The sequence below is a fragment of the Heterocephalus glaber genome, unplaced genomic scaffold (assembly GCF_053883595.1).
Source record: "Heterocephalus glaber isolate CG9 unplaced genomic scaffold, H.glaber_assembly_v1.0 deba00001429, whole genome shotgun sequence".
Taxonomy (NCBI): Eukaryota; Metazoa; Chordata; class Mammalia; order Rodentia; family Bathyergidae; genus Heterocephalus; species Heterocephalus glaber.
The window spans coordinates 34,200,837-34,219,805 of NW_028258294.1; the positions used below are offsets into that span (position 1 = coordinate 34,200,837).

Consider the following 18,969-nt stretch of genomic DNA (forward strand, 5'->3'; position numbering starts at 1 on the left):
TCTCTCACCTAAAAACTGCTACCTGTCAAAGCCTTTGAGAGAGGCTAAGAGCCTCAAGGCATAAGCCATTTCAGCTAGGTTGCTCCCATTACGGTCTTTCTTGGGACCCTTCACTGGGCACCCTGGACACCAGATGAAGCAGCTTCTAGCCAGTGGGAAGTTGGACTTTAGAGCCACACACATAGATATTTGAATCCTAGCTCCAATACTTGGTACCCTCAGGGCCAGTCAAATAATTTTTCTGAGCCTGATTCTTAGAGTATCATTATAAGGATTTTTAAAAGTGACATGGTGCCTGCCACATAAATACGATCAGTAAGAAGTAGTTATTAATAGCAATGTGATTAACTTAGGGCAAATTTGAACCTCCCCAAAGGTCTACGGACCTTTTTTTTTTTTTTTCTGGCACTGGGAATCGAACTCAGGACCTTGTGCTTGCCAGGCAGGTGCGGCACCACTGAGCTACATCCCTGGCCCTACTGTGGACCTTTTTTACCCCCAATGACCAATGGGAATCTGAAACTCCAAACTGCCCCAGTTGGATGTCATGTACCTGAAGACAGAGAGCTATGTCAGTCTTGCTCACTTCTCTATTTTGCTTGTGCCCCACATATAATGAGAATTCTGTTAATTATTGTTGATTTATTGACTGGCTGAGGGAGACAGAGGTCTGAGATCCTGGAAACTCAGCACAGGCCTGCCCGTCTACCACCCACCCCCAAAAGTGCAGAAATGTGCTGACTGATTGGAATTGTCCCACTTACTCCCTTCCAGGCAAGCACCAACCACGCTGATGATCTCAAAAGAACAGTGACAAAAACCTTTAGTGAAGGCTGGGACTGAGATGTTTTTCCATTCATGCCCTCAGACCCAAGCATCTGAGAGTCCAGCCTAAATTCATTAGTTCTAGCATCAATGACAACTGGCTGTGATCCTAGCAACAACTGGGGGCAGGGACATTTATCTCCCTTCTTCGGAAAAGGGCTCAGGCTCATCCCCCAACCCAGTATCAGAAGTGATTCTCAGGTCAAGCCTAGTCTTTGCATGGGAATTCAGCCCTCCCTCCTACACCCTGCACCCCTCAACGGAAAAGCAAAAAGCATGCACACCTGCAGCCCTGCTTAGGCCTCTGCAGGCTGCACTCAAAGCTGAGGGTGGAGGCAGTGGATTCTTGTCTTCTGTCAGGCACCCAGTCTGAAGGGTGCTGGGCGGAGCCAGGCTAGGTGCTACACAGGCTGCTGGCCATGAGGGGCTGCTCTGCAGTTCCGCGGGGGAAGGACAGAGACTGACATGGAGCAGGGGAAGGGCCTGGCTGGCCTTATCCTGGTGATCATTCTTCTCCAAGGTAAGAACCTGCTACAGGGTCTGGCAGCCTGAGGAAGGGAGTACAGGAAGAGGTCATCTCCCAGAAGATGGAGATATTGGAATCCTAACCTTGACCTGACCTCAGCTATCACCTTAGAATTCAAAGGAGAGGCAAAAATTAAGCCTCTTACTGTTCTTTGCTGGAGAGAAGCAGAGTCCAAGGGAGAGATAAGGTCCTTCTTTCTGAGAAATCAAAACAGAGACCTTAGCTAGCTAGAGAGAGGCCTGCTGCCGCCATCTTAGGCTTGATCATAGCCCCAAATGGCAGGCAAAGAAACTGAAAGGAAAAGGTAACATGTTCTCTGATCCAGAGCTGGAGTTAGAAGTAGTATTTACTCATTTAGTTGGTCAGTTGGTCAACTGACCAAAAGTATGGATGAGATCCTAATACCCAGAAGGATAAAAAGATGAATAAAAAATTTTTGTTCTAAAGAGCTCATAGTCTAATTGGAGAGTTAGGTTTCAGTATGGCCACACTGAGCACAAGGTTCAGTATGAACTCCTTGTACAAATTTCCAGTTCAAAATATCCAATAGGAGGTGGATGAACTAAGGTTGACACCTGTTCTCTGGAAGCACTGGGGGAAGCTAAAACCATAAAATCACACAAGTACTATGTGATATGTGAGAAAGACAGAGCTGAGAATGGAACTGTAAGACACCACATTTTAAGGGATAGTTAGAGAAAAAAATCTCAAAGAGATAAAAGAATGATCAAAGAGCTTTAATGATCACATGAGTGATTATTGTACATGAATACAATACCATGAAAACCAAGGAAGCAGAAAGCTTCTAGGAGAAAATTACCAAAAGTCTGAAAGCTAAAGAGAGCCCACCAATATAAAACTATATTTAAAATTTGTTTGTGGGATTTGGCAAAATAAATGTTATAGGTGATTTAGAAGAGTTTTGGTGGGGTAGTATGAGTGGAAGCCAAATGGATGAGTAGAAGGTAAAGGGCAAATGTAGACTATTCTAGAAAGAAATTTAGAGTAGTAGGTGGAGGAGGAACTAGAGTCTAAGAAAGCTTTTGGAGCATAAGAGAAACTTGAGCACATTTCTGTCTAAAGGAGAAGATGGGGAGTAGAGCAAGGCCTGGAGCTGATGTTGGAAGGACAAAGCTAAGAATGGTCTTGAGGGCAGGAGGGGAAGGCAATTGCAACCACTGAGACCATCAGAGAAAAAGTGTAGCTCCAGCCACACATAGGCTTGTAAACAAAAAGGAAGCTGAAGGAGATAGGCCCATAACAATACCTGGGTTCTTGAAAAATTAGGTGGGGGGGCCTGGGGATTTAGCTCAGTGGTTTCGCCACCTGCTGTGCAAGCACAAGGACCTGAGTTTGATTCCTGGTACCAAAAAAAAAATTAGATGGGGGCAATGTCACTTCCTGAAACTCAGTGGGAAAATGGCTGAGTGGAAGACTTGAAAACAGTGGACTGTAGAATTATTTCTGAGAGAAAAAAGGAGGAGCTAGCTAAAGAAAACACAGGTTGAAGGGCAGTGCTGAAAGCACAGCGAGGCAGCTGGATACAATGGAAAGAGCACTGGGTTGAGCAATAGAAAACACAGGCTCTAGGTCCAGCTCAGCCACCAGTGAGCTGTGTGCACTTGAACAACCCCTCCGCTCTCTAGCTCAGTTTGCATTCTGGTCAATCCAGAAATTTGGCTACATGAATTCTCAAGTCCTAAAAGGAAGCACCACAGATATGTGAAATTTTAAAATATCAGCAACCAGTGCCCTCTCCTTTCCTATGGAATCTGAGGTTCTTTTGTCCTTATCCTCCTGTACTGAACAGGTAGTTGGGGAGAAGGAATAGTAAGAAATCTGTTTGATGGCTAGTTGTGGCTTTTTCTTTCTTCTTCATGGCTTTATCCATTCATATTTGATTCAACAAATATAAAGCTCCTATTCTGTCCTAGGCACTGTGCTGGATACTCCATAAAAATTCAACCCTGCACCAAGTTCTCAGATGGCTGACACCTTCCAGTATTCCTATCCTACTTTCACTCATGACCAGCTCTCCCCATCACGTATTCTACCTCTAGCTACACTACTTCGCTTGTCCTTTTCCAAACTGCTTGGCTATTTTTTGTACACAAAGTATCTTTCTCTGTTGGATGAATTCTAACCTGTTCAAGATTCAGCCAAATATCACCTCCTTTATTAAGCGTTCTCTGAACTTCACCCTTGGGCAAAATCAATACCTTCTATTCCCTTTTATATGCATTCACATAAGTACTAAAAAATAATAAGTTCTATTATTACTAATATTATTATTAAGTTCTATTATCTATTATTATTATTATTAATTACATACATTTCTTTTTTCCACTTCATTTAAAATTCCTTGAAAGTACAACTAATTCTTCATATCACCACTCTCTTTTTTCACAATGCCTAATCACGGCAGATCATAATATTTCTCATAAAATGGATATTGCAGTGATATATGCATACCCATGTTTATAACAGCACAATTCGTAACAGCTAAATCTTAGAAGCAGCCTGTATGTCCATCAACAGATGAATGGATAAAGAAAATATGGTATTTATACACAATGGTGTGCTACTCTGCCATAAGCTTGAGTCACTTGTAAAAAATGGATGCACCCTGAGACCATAATGAAATAAATCAGACACATGAGTTTAAATATCACAAGGTGGGGCCGGGGATTTAGCTCAGGGGTTTTGCCACCTGCTGCGGAAGCGCAAGGAACCGAGTTCGATCCCTGGTACAAAAATAAATAAATAAATAAATGTCACAAGGTTTCTCTTGTATGAGAAACCTAAAATATAAATAAAGAGCAAAATAAAAGATAGATAATAGAAAGTAAGGAAATAGGTCCTTCTCAAATGGGAAGGGGATCAAGAAAGAGAGGGAGGGGGAGGGATAAAAAGAAATTGAGATGTATTATGTACTGTACCAACTCCCTACAAGGAATGTATGCATTATGTACTGCAAAAATGTACTAATAAAAATAAAAATTTTTTAAAAGGAAATAGGAAAAAAAATCCACTTGAATTTTAGTGCTAGGTCTCTGTAGTACTCTACAATATAACTCTACTACTCCAAGTTTGGGACAGTTTGAACAGCTAACTTTCCTGGGACATGTGGGCTTTCTACAAGAAATAGATTGCTGGGCCGGGGATTTAGCTCAGCGGTTCCGCCACCTGCCTGGAAAGCTCAAGGTCCCGAGTTCAATCCCGGGTACAAAAAAAAAAAAGAAATAGATTGCCAAGGCTGAATATTTTAGAAATAACTCAGCTCTAAAATCCTGTGTCACTGGGGGTGGTGGTTCACACCTGTGATCCCAGCATTCTCGAGGCTGAGGCAGGAGGATCTCTATGAGTTCAAGGCCAGCCTAGGCTACATAGTGAGTTCAAGGCCAGTCTGAGCTACATAAGGAGACCATGTCTCAAAAAACAAAAAGACAAAACAAAACAAATAAAAGGCTGTGTCTAGGATACACCCACTGCTTGTCCAAGGTTTAGCTGCTAAAGGAGCAGAATATTCTGGATGGCATAGGTAATACCTTTACATATACTGCAATCCAATTCTGATGTTGATCCCCCAGAGTTAGTGTCAGATCCCACAAATTAAAGGCAAGATCCCAAGATTTTCCTCTCTGAAGCCAGGGATGTAGCTCAGTGGCACCGCAAATGCCTGTCAAGCACAAGGTCTGAATTAGATCCCCAGTACAAAAAAAAACAAAACAAGATTTCCCTCTTTGTAAATGCAAACAACAAGCACAAGAATCCCCAGACCACTCATACTTCTGACAAATTGTCTGTACATCCCGGGGCTTCTTACATCTTAAGTTTGATAATTTGCTAGAATGACTCACAGAACTCAGGAAAGCACTTTACTTTCTAATATAGCTTTACTGCCAGGGATTTAGCTCAGAGGCACCACACCTGCCTCTAATATAGCTTTACTATATAAGAAATAAAATGAAAAGACAGAGCAAGGTTTGGTAGGGTCCTGCCCTCCCCTTATGGAATCAGAACACATCACCCTCTGACACATTGATGTGTTCACCAACCAGGAAGCTCCATCAGTTTTTTGTTTTGTTTTGTTTTGTTTTTGGTACTGGGGATTGAACTCAGGACCTTGAGCTTGCAAGGCAGGCGCTGGAACCACTGAGCTAAATCCCTGGCTCCTCCATCAGTTTTTATTTATGTACATAGATATGACTGATTGAATCTTTCACTACTTAACTGAATTTAATCTCTAGCCGCTCCCCTCCCAGGGCTGTTGTCAGTGGCTTCAAAGCCCCAGTCCTCTAACCATGTAGTTGGTCTTGACCAGCCCCATTCCAAGTCATCTCCTTAGCACAAACTCCATCTTTTTTTTTTTTTTTTTTTTTTTTTTTTGGTACCGGGGATCAAACTCGGGACTTTGTGTTTGTGAGGCAGGCAGCAGAATCAACAAGCTAAATCCCCGGCCCAGCACAAACTCCTTGTGATCCAAGAGTCCTCCATGAATAACAACACTCTCCCACCACTAGTGAAATTCCATGGGTTTAGAAACTCCCACCCAGGAAATCAGACAAAAACCAAATAAATTCTTTATTATGACCTTGCTTTTAATTTGGTGAATTGAGGTACGGATACTGTCATTTCCATGGGTTAGGACCTTTTTTAATCTTGACCTCAAATAATCACTGGGATGCCCCAAAGAATTGGAACAATTCCATGTGCAACTGACCTATTTTCTGTCTCTACAGGTACCAAGTGCCAGAAGAAACAAGGTAGGAGAAATGGCTTCTTCCTATCCTTACTCTCTGGGGAAATTCATAAAAATGTTGCTTCCAGGAGGCCACATACCTATAGTTCCGGCACCTGAGAGGCTGAGGCAAGAGGATGACAAGTGTTTTTGTGGTACCGGGGATCGAACTCAGGACCTTGCACTTGCAAGGCAGGTGTGGTACCACTGAGCTAAATCCCCGGCCTGAGGATGACAAGTTTGAGGCAAATCTAGGCTGGATAGCAAGTTCAAGGCCAATCTGGACTATGTAGAGAGACCATGTCTCAAAAACAAAGACAAGAGGCCCGGGGATTTAGCTCAGTGGTTTTGTCGCCTGCTACGCAAGCACGAGGACCTGAGTTTGATCCCCAGTACCAAAAAAAAAAAAAAAAGAAAGATAGAGAAAGAGAGAGAGAGAGAGAGAAAGAGAAAAGAAATGTGGCTTCCTACAATAGTAGTTCCATAGAAAGAAACAATTTAGGGGCCAGGAGTTAGCTCAGTGGTGACACACCTGCCTCACAAATGCAAGGTTCTGTCCCCGGTACCATGGGGGACAATTTAGAGAGGATAAGACAATGGTAGTTCATAGCTGCTGTCTCCATTGCCAAACAAATCAGTTCCCGGGCTTGACCTGTTCTGGGCAGCTTTCCTGTAGCTAGATAATTAGTTGTCAGGTCCTGGAAGGAGGGATAGAAACCCTGTAAGAAGACATGTCTCAAAGTGTGACCTGTGAACCAACAGCATTGGCATCTAGGATGCAGAAACTCACCCAACCAGAACTACTGAATAGGACCTGAATTCTAACAGATTGCCCAGATGGTCTGTGTGCACATTCAAGTTTGAGAAACATTGCTCTGATGGTCTTCTCCTGGTAGGTCCCCTGAGACAGAGTGAAGTTCAGAGACAAGATCCTTAACAGAATGTTGGCTTTTACCTTTCCAGAGGAGGATTTGATAAAAGTGGATGACAAACGAGAAGATGGCTCTGTACTTCTGATTTGTAACTTGAAAGACAAAAATATCGAATGGCTTAAAGATGGGAATATGATAAACTCCACAAATTCAAATAAAAACACATGGAATCTGGGAAGTAGTACCAAGAACCCTCAAGGGATATATCAGTGTCGAGGAACAAACACAATTTCAAAGCCACTCCAAGTGTATTACAGAAGTATGTAATCTTATTTGGTTTGTTATAAAATTAAGCATTACTATCAGTTTTGGCCAACTTACTGTGTAGGTTTAAAATGGAAATAGATCCCATGCATGATTTACAGTAGTAGCCAATTCTCTTAATCTGTTTGTCTTGCTGAAGTATAACAAGACAAGACAGGCATGGTGGTCCACACCTTTTAACCTCAGCACTCAGGAGGCTGAGGTAGGAGGAATAGCAGTTGAGTTTGAGGCCAGCCTGGCCTACATAGTGAGTTCAAGGCCATCCTGAACTACATGGTGAGACCCTGTCTCAATAAATAAATAAATAAATAAATAAATAAAGAGTGTTTGCCCAGCTTCTTGGAAACACATAACTAGTCCTGTAAAACCTGGTTTATTTTTGAATAGGCCCCATGCATTGGACCAGTTCAGCAGCATCTGTGAACTGAGTATGGGGGGTGGGGGAGGACACAGAGGAGATCGAAGGTGAGCAGCAGTAAGGAGAGGAGGGCAGTTGAGAGTGGAGGACAGGATCCAGTCTCCCCTCTGTTCTACATGGTTCCTGACTGTAAGGCTTCTCACTGAAGGGCAGTAAGGTCTTGGTTCAGGGATCTTCCCTTGCCATGCTACCCACAGAGGGAAGACCCTGCTGCCCTAGAGAGAGAGATTACCACTGGTAGGAGGAGAGACAGATCCAGAAGCGCAACATTCCTGTCCCAGTGGAGACTGTCCCTCTATGTGCCTTGTTCCCCACAGTGTGTCAGAACTGCATTGAGCTGAGCCCAGCCACCATATTTGGCTTTGTCTTTGTTGAAATCATCAGCACTTTCTTCCTTGCCATTGGGGCCTACTTCATTGCTGGACAGGATGGAGTGCACCACTCAAGAGGTAAAACAATGTTCACCTTGGCTGTGGGATGGGGCTACCTGAGGCCCTGGGCTTCCTTCCTACCACGCCAGACCCAACAGGAGAGCCAGAGTGGCATGGGTTGCTAATGTGCATGGCTAGGTGAGGCTCTGCTTCTGTGTGGCAGCATATTACCCTCCCACAGCCCAGCTCCCCAACTCATCCTGTGTTTAAAAGAAAATCTTTATTGAAGTAACATTTATATACAAAAACTGAATCACAAGCATATAGCTCAAAAAATATTTTTTATTGTTGTAGTACTGAGGATTGAACCCAGAGCCTTCACACTGAACTACATCCCTGGTTCGTTTTTATTTTTATTTATTTATTTTTGAATCAGGGTCTTGCTAAGTCAATTCATTGCCCAGGCTGGGCTTGAACATATGATCCTCCTGCCTCAGGCTCCCAGAGTGCTAGGATTACAGGTGTGCAACACCCAGCTTCCAAAAATAAATATAAGAAAGCTAAAATATCTGTGCAGCCAGCAGCCAGCTGAAGAGAAAAAAATATTAGCCTGGCATTGTGGCACACGCCTGTAATCTCAGCACTCTGGGAGGCAGAGGCAGGAAGATTGCAAGTTCAAGCCCAGCCTGGGTAACTTAGCAAAACCTTGTCTCAAAATAAAAATAAAAATTAGGGACTGGGGATTTATCTCAGTGGCACTGCACCTGCCTTGCAAGTGCAAGGTCCTGAGTTTGATCCCTGGTACTGGAAAAAAAAAAAAGGCCTAAGAATGTAGCTCAATGTGAAGGTCCTGGGTTCAATCCCCAATAGTACCAAAAAAAAAAAAAAGAAGGAATGAAAATCACTTCACTGCCCATCCCTAAGAACTAGCACAGGGATGAATTCTTCCTGGGGTTTTTTTGTTTTTGTTTTTGTTTTTGTTTTTTGGTACCAGGGATTGAACTCAGGACCTTGCACTTTCGAGGTAGGCGCTGGAACCACTGAGCTAAATCCCTGGCCCTCATGCATTATTCTTATGCTGGCTTGTTTCACTTACCAATATGCTTGTGAGATTGACCCATGCTCTTGTGTGTAGATGGAGCCTATGCTATTTAGTATTCTGTCAACCAATTTATTAACAATCTGTTTTATATGTATTTTGTTTATTTTGTGTTCAGCTTCAGACAAGCAGACTCTGCTGCCCAATGACCAACTCTATCAGGTAATGGATGAGGACCAAATAAGACTTTGCTACAGTTAATGGGATTGAAAGTTTGGAATGGAGGCAGGTTACTTAAAAAATACTCCACAGGTAAGAAACTCAGTACAGCATACCAGACAACGGAATAGTTGTCCCTTTAGGTAGAATAGGAGAAATAAAGAAAGGGCTGAGAGAGACTAGGGTCAGGATCCACTGAGAACAAGGTGAAGAACACCCTGAGAGGGCTACACAGAGTAGACACACAGCTCCCAGCCATGCGTCTCTTTCAGTACGAGGACTGTGAAGCACTCCAAAGCCTTACACATGAAAAGCATCCAATAACTATGCACCAAATTCATTAACAAAGAATAGGAACATGAGTTTATGATGACACTGTCCTCTTCAGCCCCTCAAGGATCGGGAAGATGACCAATACAGTCACCTTCAAGGAAACCAGCTCAAGAAGAAGTGAGCTCAGGACTCAGAGTAGGTGAGTTCTTCAACACCAATTCTAAAGAAGTATCTTGCATCATATGTACCCTTACTGGGACCAGTGCTCATTACCTGGTCCAAGGAAAATATGAATTCTCTGTGTTTCTGTAAATCTCCTTAGAACAGGGCCTCAAGTCACAGAGATGCTGAATGTCAAACTTAACCTTATTAGAGTTTCTCAGCATCCACTATTAACATTTTGGGGCTAGTTAACCCTTTGTGCAGGGGCTGTCCTGTCCATTGAAGGAGCTATAACATCATCCTTGGCCTTTATTTACCAGACCTCAGTAGTACCTCAGGTTTGGCAAGCAAAAATGTGCTCAGACATCACCAGATGTCTCATTCAGAGCAAAATCACCTTTAGTTAAGAACTATTGACATATAGTAACCTTTTGATCAGCATATCAATCAGAAGTTCCAATTCAATAAATCCATCAAAAGTTTCAGTCAGAACATAAGTCTGAAAGCATTATTTAGTTCTCTGACCAACTGCAATTTTTCTTTTTTCAATCCAGGTGTTCTCCCTTCTATCCAGTTCTCGAAACAATACATTTCGGAGAGTTCCCAACAGAGATATTTTTTAGCCTTAAACCTAGTCTCAAGTTTCACACAGGTGACAAATGGTAAAGGGCTGTCACAGCAAATTTTAGGATTTTTTTCTCAAAATAAAATAAGTCAGAGCTGAGGGTGCTGGTTAATGGTAGAGCACTGGTCTAGCCTATCTGACACCCTGAGTTCCATCCCCAGCGTGGGTGGGGGTGGGGGGCGGGTATAGCATGGTGTTTCAGGAGCGCCACCTACTGGGAAAGATTGTAAAAAATCAAAAGATCAAATAACCCGTTTGAATAGAATTATTTTTCAATTTTAATTTGTATTGAGTTTTTACATAGGTGATAATTCATATGGTTCAAACATGCAGCAACAGGTGTCCCTCTTAACTCTTAGCCACCCAGTTGCTTCTCCAGAGACAAACTAGTTTCTTATACATCTTCCTGGAAGTAACCTAGAAATACGAGCAAATTCTGAAGGACACATTAATTTCACTTCCCCTGTTGTTTATAAATGGTATCAGACTATACATCTTTTCCCCTAATAAAACCTAAAGATTATTTCACAAGTGTGTAAAGAACTGTTTTTAGTACAACCACAGTGTGCAGATACTCTACAAGTTAGCTAACCAGTCTTCCGTTGGTGGACATTTAAATTGGTTCCAAGCTTTCATTCATAACAATCCTGCAATGACTAACAATGTATAAATGTCATTTGAAAATATTACAATAAAGTATAATTACATGCCATACATGATTTCACCATTTTAAGTGATTTCACCTGCTGTTAATTTTTAGTAAATTGACCCTTCACCGCACCATAACATTTTCCATTTCCGTTGCTCCTTGAAGATGTCCTGTTGTATTTGCAGTTACTCCCTGTTCTCATCCTCTATCCAAGGTAATCACAAATCTTATTACAGTCTCCTTAGGTTTGCCCATTCTGGACATTTCCTATAAATGAAATCATACAATAAAAGGTCTTTGTATCTTTTAGTGTGTTTCAGGATCCATTCATTGTATCATACCAACATTCTGTCTCCTTTTGTTGTAGAACAATATTTCATTATACGCACATTCTACATTTTGTTTATCCATTCACTGGCCAGTGGACATTTGAGTTGTTTCCACTTTGCTACTATAAATAATGCTATGAACATTCTTGTCCAAGACTTTGTGTAGACATACGTTTTCATTTCTCTGGGCTAAATGCCTAGGAGTAAAGAATTTCTGGATCACATGGCAAACTCATGTTTAACATTTTAAGAAACTGCCAAACTGTTTTCCAACTGGTTGTACCACTTTATATTCCCACCAACAATGTATGAGCTATCTTGTTTTTCTGCATCCTCACCAATATTTGTCACTATCTGGTTTTTTTTGTTCTGTTTTGTTTTGTTTTGGTTTTGGTTTTTTGCCACTATCTGTTTTAATAGTCATTTAATTGAGTATAAAACATCTTATTCTGGTGAGGGTATTTGTTTTTGTTTTTGTTTTTTTGAGACAGGATCTTGTTATGTAGTTCAAGGTAGTCTTGAACTCTTGATTTAGCCCAGGCTGGCCTTTAAATCACGACAATCCTCTTGCCTCAGCCTCTCAAGTACCCAGTTACTTCTGTTTTTAAAATGCATTTTCCTAATGATTGTCTTTTCATGTGTTTATTCATATCTTTCATGAAATATCTATTCAAATCTTTTGTCCTTTTTTTTTCAGTTCTGAGGACAAAACCCTGGGGTGCTCTACCATTGAGCTACATCCTTTTATTTTGAGACAAGGTCTTGCTAAGTTGCCCAGGTTGCCCTTATATTTATAATCCTCCTGCCTCAGCATCCCAAGTAGCTGGTATTGCAGGTGTGCACCTCCATGCTCAGCCTCTTATCCATTTTTCAATTGGATTGCTTGTTCTTACTATAGAGTTGTAGTGTTCTTTACATATTTTGGATATAAGTCCTTTATCAGATATACAATTGGAAATATTTTCTACCAGTCTTTGGTTTTTCTTTTTGTTTTCTTAATGGTGTCTTTTGAAGTGTAAAAGTTTTTGAATTTTAATGAAGTGCATTTTATCAGTTTTTTCTTTTATATATTGTACTTTTAGTGTCATATCTAAGAAATCTTTGCCAAACCCACAGTCACAAAGATTTTTTTCTTATGTCTTCCTTTTACTGTTTTTAGAGTTTTATTGGTTTAGCTCTAACAATAAATGTCATTTTGAAGATTCTTATGACACTTTGTAATAAATACAATAAATGGCATTGTTGGGCCATAATGCATTTGCACTTTTAATTTTATTATATATTGCCAACCTGCACTTTATAGGGGTTGTCCCAGTACATATTGCCAATAAAAATACACAAAATTCCCTATTATTCCATATATATTCCAACAGTATATTTTTCCCCCCCTGGTACTGGGGATTGAACTCAGAGGCCCTCTATGAGCTATGTCTCCAGCCCCTTCACTTTTTCTTATTAGAGACAAGGTCTCAAGAAATTGCCCAGCCCGGCCTTGAACTAGTAATCCTCCTGCTTCAGCCTCTCCAATAGCTGGGATTACAGGCAAGTACCACCATGCCTAGCTATGTATTTTTAAATTTTTTAAACTATGCCAATCTAAGTTAAAATGGCATCTCAGTGTATTTTTGTACATTTTTCTTACTAAAACTGGAAATAAACCATTTATTTATTATTTTAGCTTCTTGTGAAATACAGGCTCACATACATCAGGGAGTCTTTTGTTTGATTTGTTTTGTTTTTCCTTATTCACTTGCACCAGCCCTTTACATATTTGGGCAACTAGATCTTATTACTGGTTGCAGGTATTTTTTCCATTTTTGTTATGTGTTTTGTTTTACTTTGTTCATGGTTGATTTTACATGCATATTTTTCAACCATTTGCCTGTAATAGAATATACTGGTCTTTTATGTTTCATATTTAGAAACATCTTCTTTAATTTTAAGATTATTCTTTTTTAAAATTTTTCTCATCCGGCCAGGGATGTAGCTCAGTGGTTCTGGCTCCTGCCTCAAAAGCACAAAGTCCCAAGTAAGATCCCCAGTACCCGAAAAAAAATGTTTTCTCTCATCAATCCTCTAGCATTCTTTTGATTTCATTTTATACATTTGAGTCTTTGATCTTTCTTGAATTAATTTTAGTGTAAGGCCTAACATACTGACCAAATTTTTTTTTTTTTTTATACCGGGCATTGAACTTAGGATCTTGCACTTGCAAGGCAGGCAGCGGAACCACTGAGCTAAATCCCCGGCGTGACCAACTTTTAAACAAGATAGCTGCCCAGTTATTCCAGAAATATTTATTGAATGATCCATCTTTTGCCCGTTACTGTGTGTGTGTGCATGTACGTGTGCGTGTATATGTGAATGTGCATGCACGTGCACTAAGGGCCAAACCCAGGACCTCATGCATGTTAGGCAAATTCTCTACTACTGAGGTGCATCCCCAGCCATTCCATTAATCTTTTTTGGTGGGGGGTACTGGGCATTGAACTTAGGACCTTGGCGCTTGCGCCTTCAAGGCAGGCGCAGTGCCACTGAGCTAACCCTGGCCCTTCCATTAATCTTAAATGCTGTGTTATCATTCCACTCCCAACAGATTAGCTTTCAGAAAGAAAAAGACTTGGATCTTTTTTCACTACAATATTTTAAGAAACTAGAACAGTGGTAGGTACTCAAAAGTTGCATGGTACTTTTTGTGTATATATGGCAAAATATGTATAACATAAAATTTACCATTTTAACCATTTTCAAGGGTGCTATTCAGTGATATTAAGTACATTCACATTATTGTGCAGCCATCAGCACTATTTCCAAAACTTTTTCATCATCCTGAACAGAAATTTTATACCCATTAAACAAAAACTCCCCATCCCCCTCGCCCCCAAACTTTGATAACCTTTATTCTATGTTCTAATCTGCCTATTATAGGTACTACATGTAAGTTGAATCATACAGTCTTTGTCCCTTTGTATCTGGTTTATTTCACATAGCATTATGTTTTCAAGGCCCACCAATTTTAGCATGCATCAGAATTTCATTCAACCAAATAAGTCTATTGTATTTATGTACAACATTTTATTTATTCATTCATCTGTTAATGGACATTCAGGGTTATTTCTATCTTTTGGTTATTGTGAATAATGCTGCTGTGAACACTGACTGGTGTACAAGTACCTATTTGATCACACTTTCAGCTCTTGTGGGTATCTATCCCACAGTGGAATTGCTAGATCAGATGACACTATGTTTAACTTTTTGAGAAAGCATCAACATGTTTTTCAAAGTGGCTGCACTAGTTGACACTCCTATCAGGAGTGCATAAAAGGATTCTAATTTCTCCACATCTTTATCAACAATCATTTTTTCTTTTTTTTTTTTTTTTTTTTGGTACCGGGGATCGAACTCGGGTCCTTGCGCTTGTGCAGCAGGTGATGAAAACACTGAGCTAAATCCCCAGCCTAACAATCATTTTCTTTATAGTAGCCATTATAGTAGTAGGGAAGTAGGACCCATCATGGTTTTGATAATCATTTCCCCTATGACTACTGATGTTGAAAATCTTTTCCAGCACGTTGGCCATTTGTATATCTTCTTTCGAGAAATGTCTAATATAGTCCTTTTTTTTTTTTTTTTTTTTTTTTTGGTGCTGGGGATCGAATTCTGCTCTTCACGCTTGCATAGCAGGCAGCGAAACCACTGAGCTAAATCCCTGGCCCAACCTATTTTTTAATTGGATTGTTGTAAGAGTTATATATTCTTTATATTAATCCTTTATCACATGTATGACTTGCAAATACTTTCTATCATTCCGTGAAGTGTCTTTTCAGTTGCACAACGTTTTTTTGTTTGGGGTTTTTTTGTTATCACCCCCCACCCCCGGTACCAGTGATTGAACTCAGGACCTTGTGCTTTCAAGGCAGGTGAGGCACCACTGAGCTAAATCCCCTGGCCCTGTTTGTTTGGTTTTATGAGATAGGGTCTCACTATGTACCCCAGGTTGGCCTTGAACTTGCAGCAATCCTTCTGCCTCAGCCTCTGGAGTGCTGGGATTATAGGTAGGTGCCACCACACCTGGCATGCACAATGTTTTTAACTCTTGAGAAGTATGCTGCTTCCATTACTATTGTGTATCTCAAAACAAACTTGTAGGATTTTTATTTTGTTTTGGGTTGTTTTGTTTGCAGTACTAGGGATGGAACTCAGGACCTTGCACTAGCCAGGCAGGCAGGTGCCACTGAGCCATATCCCCAGCCCTGGGGGTATCTTGTTTTGTTTTGTTGTTTTTTGAGACAGCATCTCTATGTAGTTAAGACTGGCCCTGAACTCATTATATAGACCAACCTGCCTAGAACTGATACTCCTGCCTCAGGCTTGAAAGTGCTGGGATTACTGGTATGGGTTATGCCTAGAACAACTTGTATGATTGTCCTCACCCTACAGATAAGAAAACTGAAATCCAATCAAAAATAGCACCTTGAGACCATGTTAAATTAAATGAATCAGACACACAAAACTAAACATCACGAGGTTTGAGGTTTCTTTTTTTGTTTGTTTTTGGTACTGGGGATTGAACTCAGGACCTTGCGCTTGCGAGGCAGGTGGCGGCACCACAGAGCTACACTCCCAACCCTACAAGGTTTCTTTTATATGAGAAACCCAGAATAAAAATAGAGCAAAATAAAAAGACAGATAATAGGAAGTATGGAGACAGATCTTTCTCAAAGAGGAAGAAGGTCAAGAGATGGAAGAAGGGGGAAAGAGGAGAGATAGGGGATGAAAAAAAGGAATTGGAGGGCTCGGGGATTTAGCTCAGTGGTGCCAGCGCCTGCCCCACCCCCACCCCCACCCCCGCAAGCTCAAGGACCCGAGTTCGATCCCCGGTACCAAAATAAAAAGAGAGAGAAGAGGGGACGGAGAAGGAATTAAGATGTGTTATGTACATGCACTAACTTTCCACAAGTAAACATTATGTACTACACACATGTACTAATAAACAAAAATTTTACAAAAATAGCACACTGCCTGGCACATAAATGGGTACTCAAACTTAGTTGTTATTGCTGGTTTTGTTACTGGTTTAGAAATATTTTTAAAGTCTCTGAAAAGTAATAGAAGCTGCTTCAAAATGGACAGACTGGCGCTAAAATTAAAAGCCAGTAGTCCACAGTAAGAAAGAAAAAAGCCAGAGCCAGAGCTCTCCAGTGAGAGCTGCCCCCCATGCACAGATTTCATAGGCACACCGTCACACTTCGCTAACCTCCAAACCGCAAGGTCCTCCCACCTTCACCTCCTACCCCATCCAGATCCCAAGGCCACTTCCGCCCCGGCCCCAGGAGGTTTGAGCAAACCAGCGCGTGCGCCTTCAGAGTGTCTGCGTGCCATTTGCTCTGCAGGGCTCACCCACTCTACTTCCGGCGCGGAGGTGAGATTCCACCAGCCCTGGCGCTTAGTGATGATGTCAGATCCCGTTACCCTGCTGAGTCGGAAGTGGGAACCCTTTGGCCCCTGAGACTGTTGTGTCGTCGTTGCTGGCCCTTCAGGCCCTGGTAAGAGGAGGTAGCTTGAGGGAATGGGATTGTTGAGTCTGAAATGGGAATTTTTCTCCTAATCTAATGTCAGCCCAGTCCTCTGCACTCTTGCCTCCTCCGAATTCCTTCTGTACTTTCCTGACCAGGAACCCTCTCCTTCACGAACTTCGACCCTGCCTGATTTAGAAACCCTTAGAGTACTCCAGTTTCTCTTATCTTTGTGTACATGTCTCTTCCCCGCTTGTCTGTGGACCTTCAGGAAAAAACTAGAACAATGACTTTATCGTTTGACTTTCTTTCTCTAACCTGAACCAGGTAGGTGCATCCCCCTCCTTACCACGAATCCCTGATGGAATTTGAAGGGATTAAAATAGAGAGTAGACGACAGATAGCCAGGTGCCAGGAAGATAAATTATGCGTAGTAGTAATCAAACTAGCTGAGTGCATATGGCAAGATGTTGACTTTTTTTTTATGTTGACATTTCTTGAGTCAAGTAATGGGCCCATCACTCATAATTCCTGGCACTCTGCTTCATGTTTCTTTAGATTTATAAGATATTTCTAAAATTGAGTGTCTACAACTCAAGAGCTTAAATCTAGCAAGTGTTGCTCTAGGGATCAGTTTCTTGCTTCCAGAGCAAGAATGTTTATTGTCACTGACCTTGATCATTTTGGTCCCACAGGGCGATAAAGTGGGACCCAAGAAGGAATGCTGTCTGCTTTTTTACTTGATGAAATCCTGTCTTGTACATAGATGTATTGAAAGGATTTGTTGCTGCATTTGCATGGCCTGAATGTATTATGTGTGGAACATGTTACATGAAAACGTTTTTTAAATTCCTGTCTTTATTTGATGTGTGTATTACCAGGACAGAGACTTTACAGAGTGTGATTTATTACAGCTTGATTTATTTATATTTATTTATTTACATGTATGTGTGTGTAATGCTGGGGACTGAACACAAAGCCTCATGTATGCTAGTGCTCTCTTATCACTGAGATACACAGAGCTTGATTTTAACAATCCCAGTTTTACAGAGGGTTTTAGATATTTCTATTTTAAAACAATGCTAAGTCTGATGTTAAAACATTTGTTTGCGAGGCCAAAGCTCAGCTTCTTCTCTAAGTCTCATTTTCTGTCTATATATTAATTAATTTGCCTTGTGCTGTCGTGTCTCACAGGAGACTAGCACTTACTGCAGAGGTTCTAGTAATGTCCCCTTTCCCTGTTCCTACATCCAGGTAAGGTAAATTTTATAGGCAGAAGGCCAGTCAGTGATTATCTGGAGCAGTGGCTGCCTATGGGAATTGACTGCAAAAGAACTTGAAGAAAAATTTTTGAGTGATGAAAATATTCTAAGCGATTGTGATGATGGCTTCAAAACTTTATATAGTTACCCAGTATTGTTGAATTGTACGCTTACAGTGGATGAATTGTGAGATATGTGACTCAATAAAGCTGTTTTTAAAAAGCTAAAAAAAAAAATTTGTTTGCTCACAAGAGGTGATAGTGGTCTTTAAAAATTAGTTGTACTAAAAAAAAGAAAAGATTAGTAGTACTGGGGCCGGGTGGTTCCGCCACCAGCTTTGCAAGCGCAAGGTCCTGAGTTCGATCCCCGGTACAAAAAAAAAAACCAACAACAACAAATAAAGATTAGTAGTACTGTTCATAAGCAAAAACTTAAATCAGAAAAGGGTGAGAGAATTTTGTAGGGCCAGAAGTAGACAGCTCTTTACAGATGTTTGCCCTGGCAGTGGGTATACAGTTGTTTTCAAGGGGCCCTTATTTTTTTTTTTAAATCCAACCCAAAAGTGTCTTAAGAATTCATGGTTGTACCATCCTAAAGGGTACCAACAGGATAGGGTTGTACCTCTGCCTTACAGGTAGTTTGTTTGTTTTGCAGTACCAGGAATCCAACTCAGGACTTATGCTTGCCAGGCAGGCATGGTGCCACTGAGCTACATCCCCAGCCCTTGCCTTACAGTTGAAACAAAGAGATTTAAAATAGGACATTGCACTGGACGTGGTGGCACACACCTTAATCCTAGTACTCAAGAGTCTGAGGCA

General features: G+C 41.1%; 3 protein-coding genes across 8 annotated transcripts in view; 2 read left to right on the forward strand and 1 right to left on the reverse strand.

The window, feature by feature from the left end:
• The window catches only part of Cd3d (CD3 delta subunit of T-cell receptor complex), a 61,108-nt gene that overhangs the window by 4,023 nt on the left and 38,116 nt on the right, over positions 1–18,969 (reverse strand). For 3 of the 5 annotated variants that reach the window (XM_087212465.1, XM_087212464.1, XM_087212466.1), the window contains one exon: positions 11,177–11,311. In XM_087212465.1, coding sequence (XP_087068591.1) covers positions 11,177–11,246 — 70 coding nt within the window. In that variant the 5' untranslated portion in view covers positions 11,247–11,311. Of the gene's footprint in view, positions 1–11,176; positions 11,312–16,630; positions 16,770–18,969 lie in introns of those variants that run through there. The other 2 variants (XM_013076595.3, XM_013076594.3) reach the window with 2 other exon arrangements.
• On the forward strand, positions 1,139–11,107 carry Cd3g (CD3 gamma subunit of T-cell receptor complex). The gene is made up of 7 exons (XM_004856698.3): positions 1,139–1,345; positions 6,094–6,117; positions 7,056–7,283; positions 8,024–8,155; positions 9,295–9,338; positions 9,724–9,807; positions 10,325–11,107. The coding sequence occupies exons 1-6, from the start codon at positions 1,291–1,293 to the stop codon at positions 9,787–9,789; spliced, it is 549 nt and encodes a 182-aa protein (XP_004856755.1). The 5' UTR covers positions 1,139–1,290; the 3' UTR covers positions 9,790–9,807; positions 10,325–11,107.
• Ube4a (ubiquitination factor E4A) overlaps positions 16,745–18,969 on the forward strand; it is a 35,481-nt gene continuing 33,256 nt past the window's right edge. The window contains exon 1 of one of the 2 annotated variants that reach the window (XM_004856697.4): positions 16,745–16,919. The gene's annotated coding sequence lies outside the window, so the exon portion shown is untranslated. Of the gene's footprint in view, positions 17,217–18,969 lie in introns of both variants that reach the window. The other variant, XM_087212458.1, reaches the window with a different exon arrangement.

Coding starts and splice junctions, on each gene's coding strand:
- Cd3g (XM_004856698.3), top strand. CDS start 1,291: ATGGAGCAGGGGAAGGGCCTGGCTGGCCTTATCCTGGTGATCATTCTT. Junction 1,346..6,093: donor GGTGATCATTCTTCTCCAAG/GTAAGAACCTGC, acceptor CTGTCTCTACAG/GTACCAAGTGCCAGAAGAAA. Junction 7,284..8,023: donor ACTCCAAGTGTATTACAGAA/GTATGTAATCTT, acceptor TGTTCCCCACAG/TGTGTCAGAACTGCATTGAG.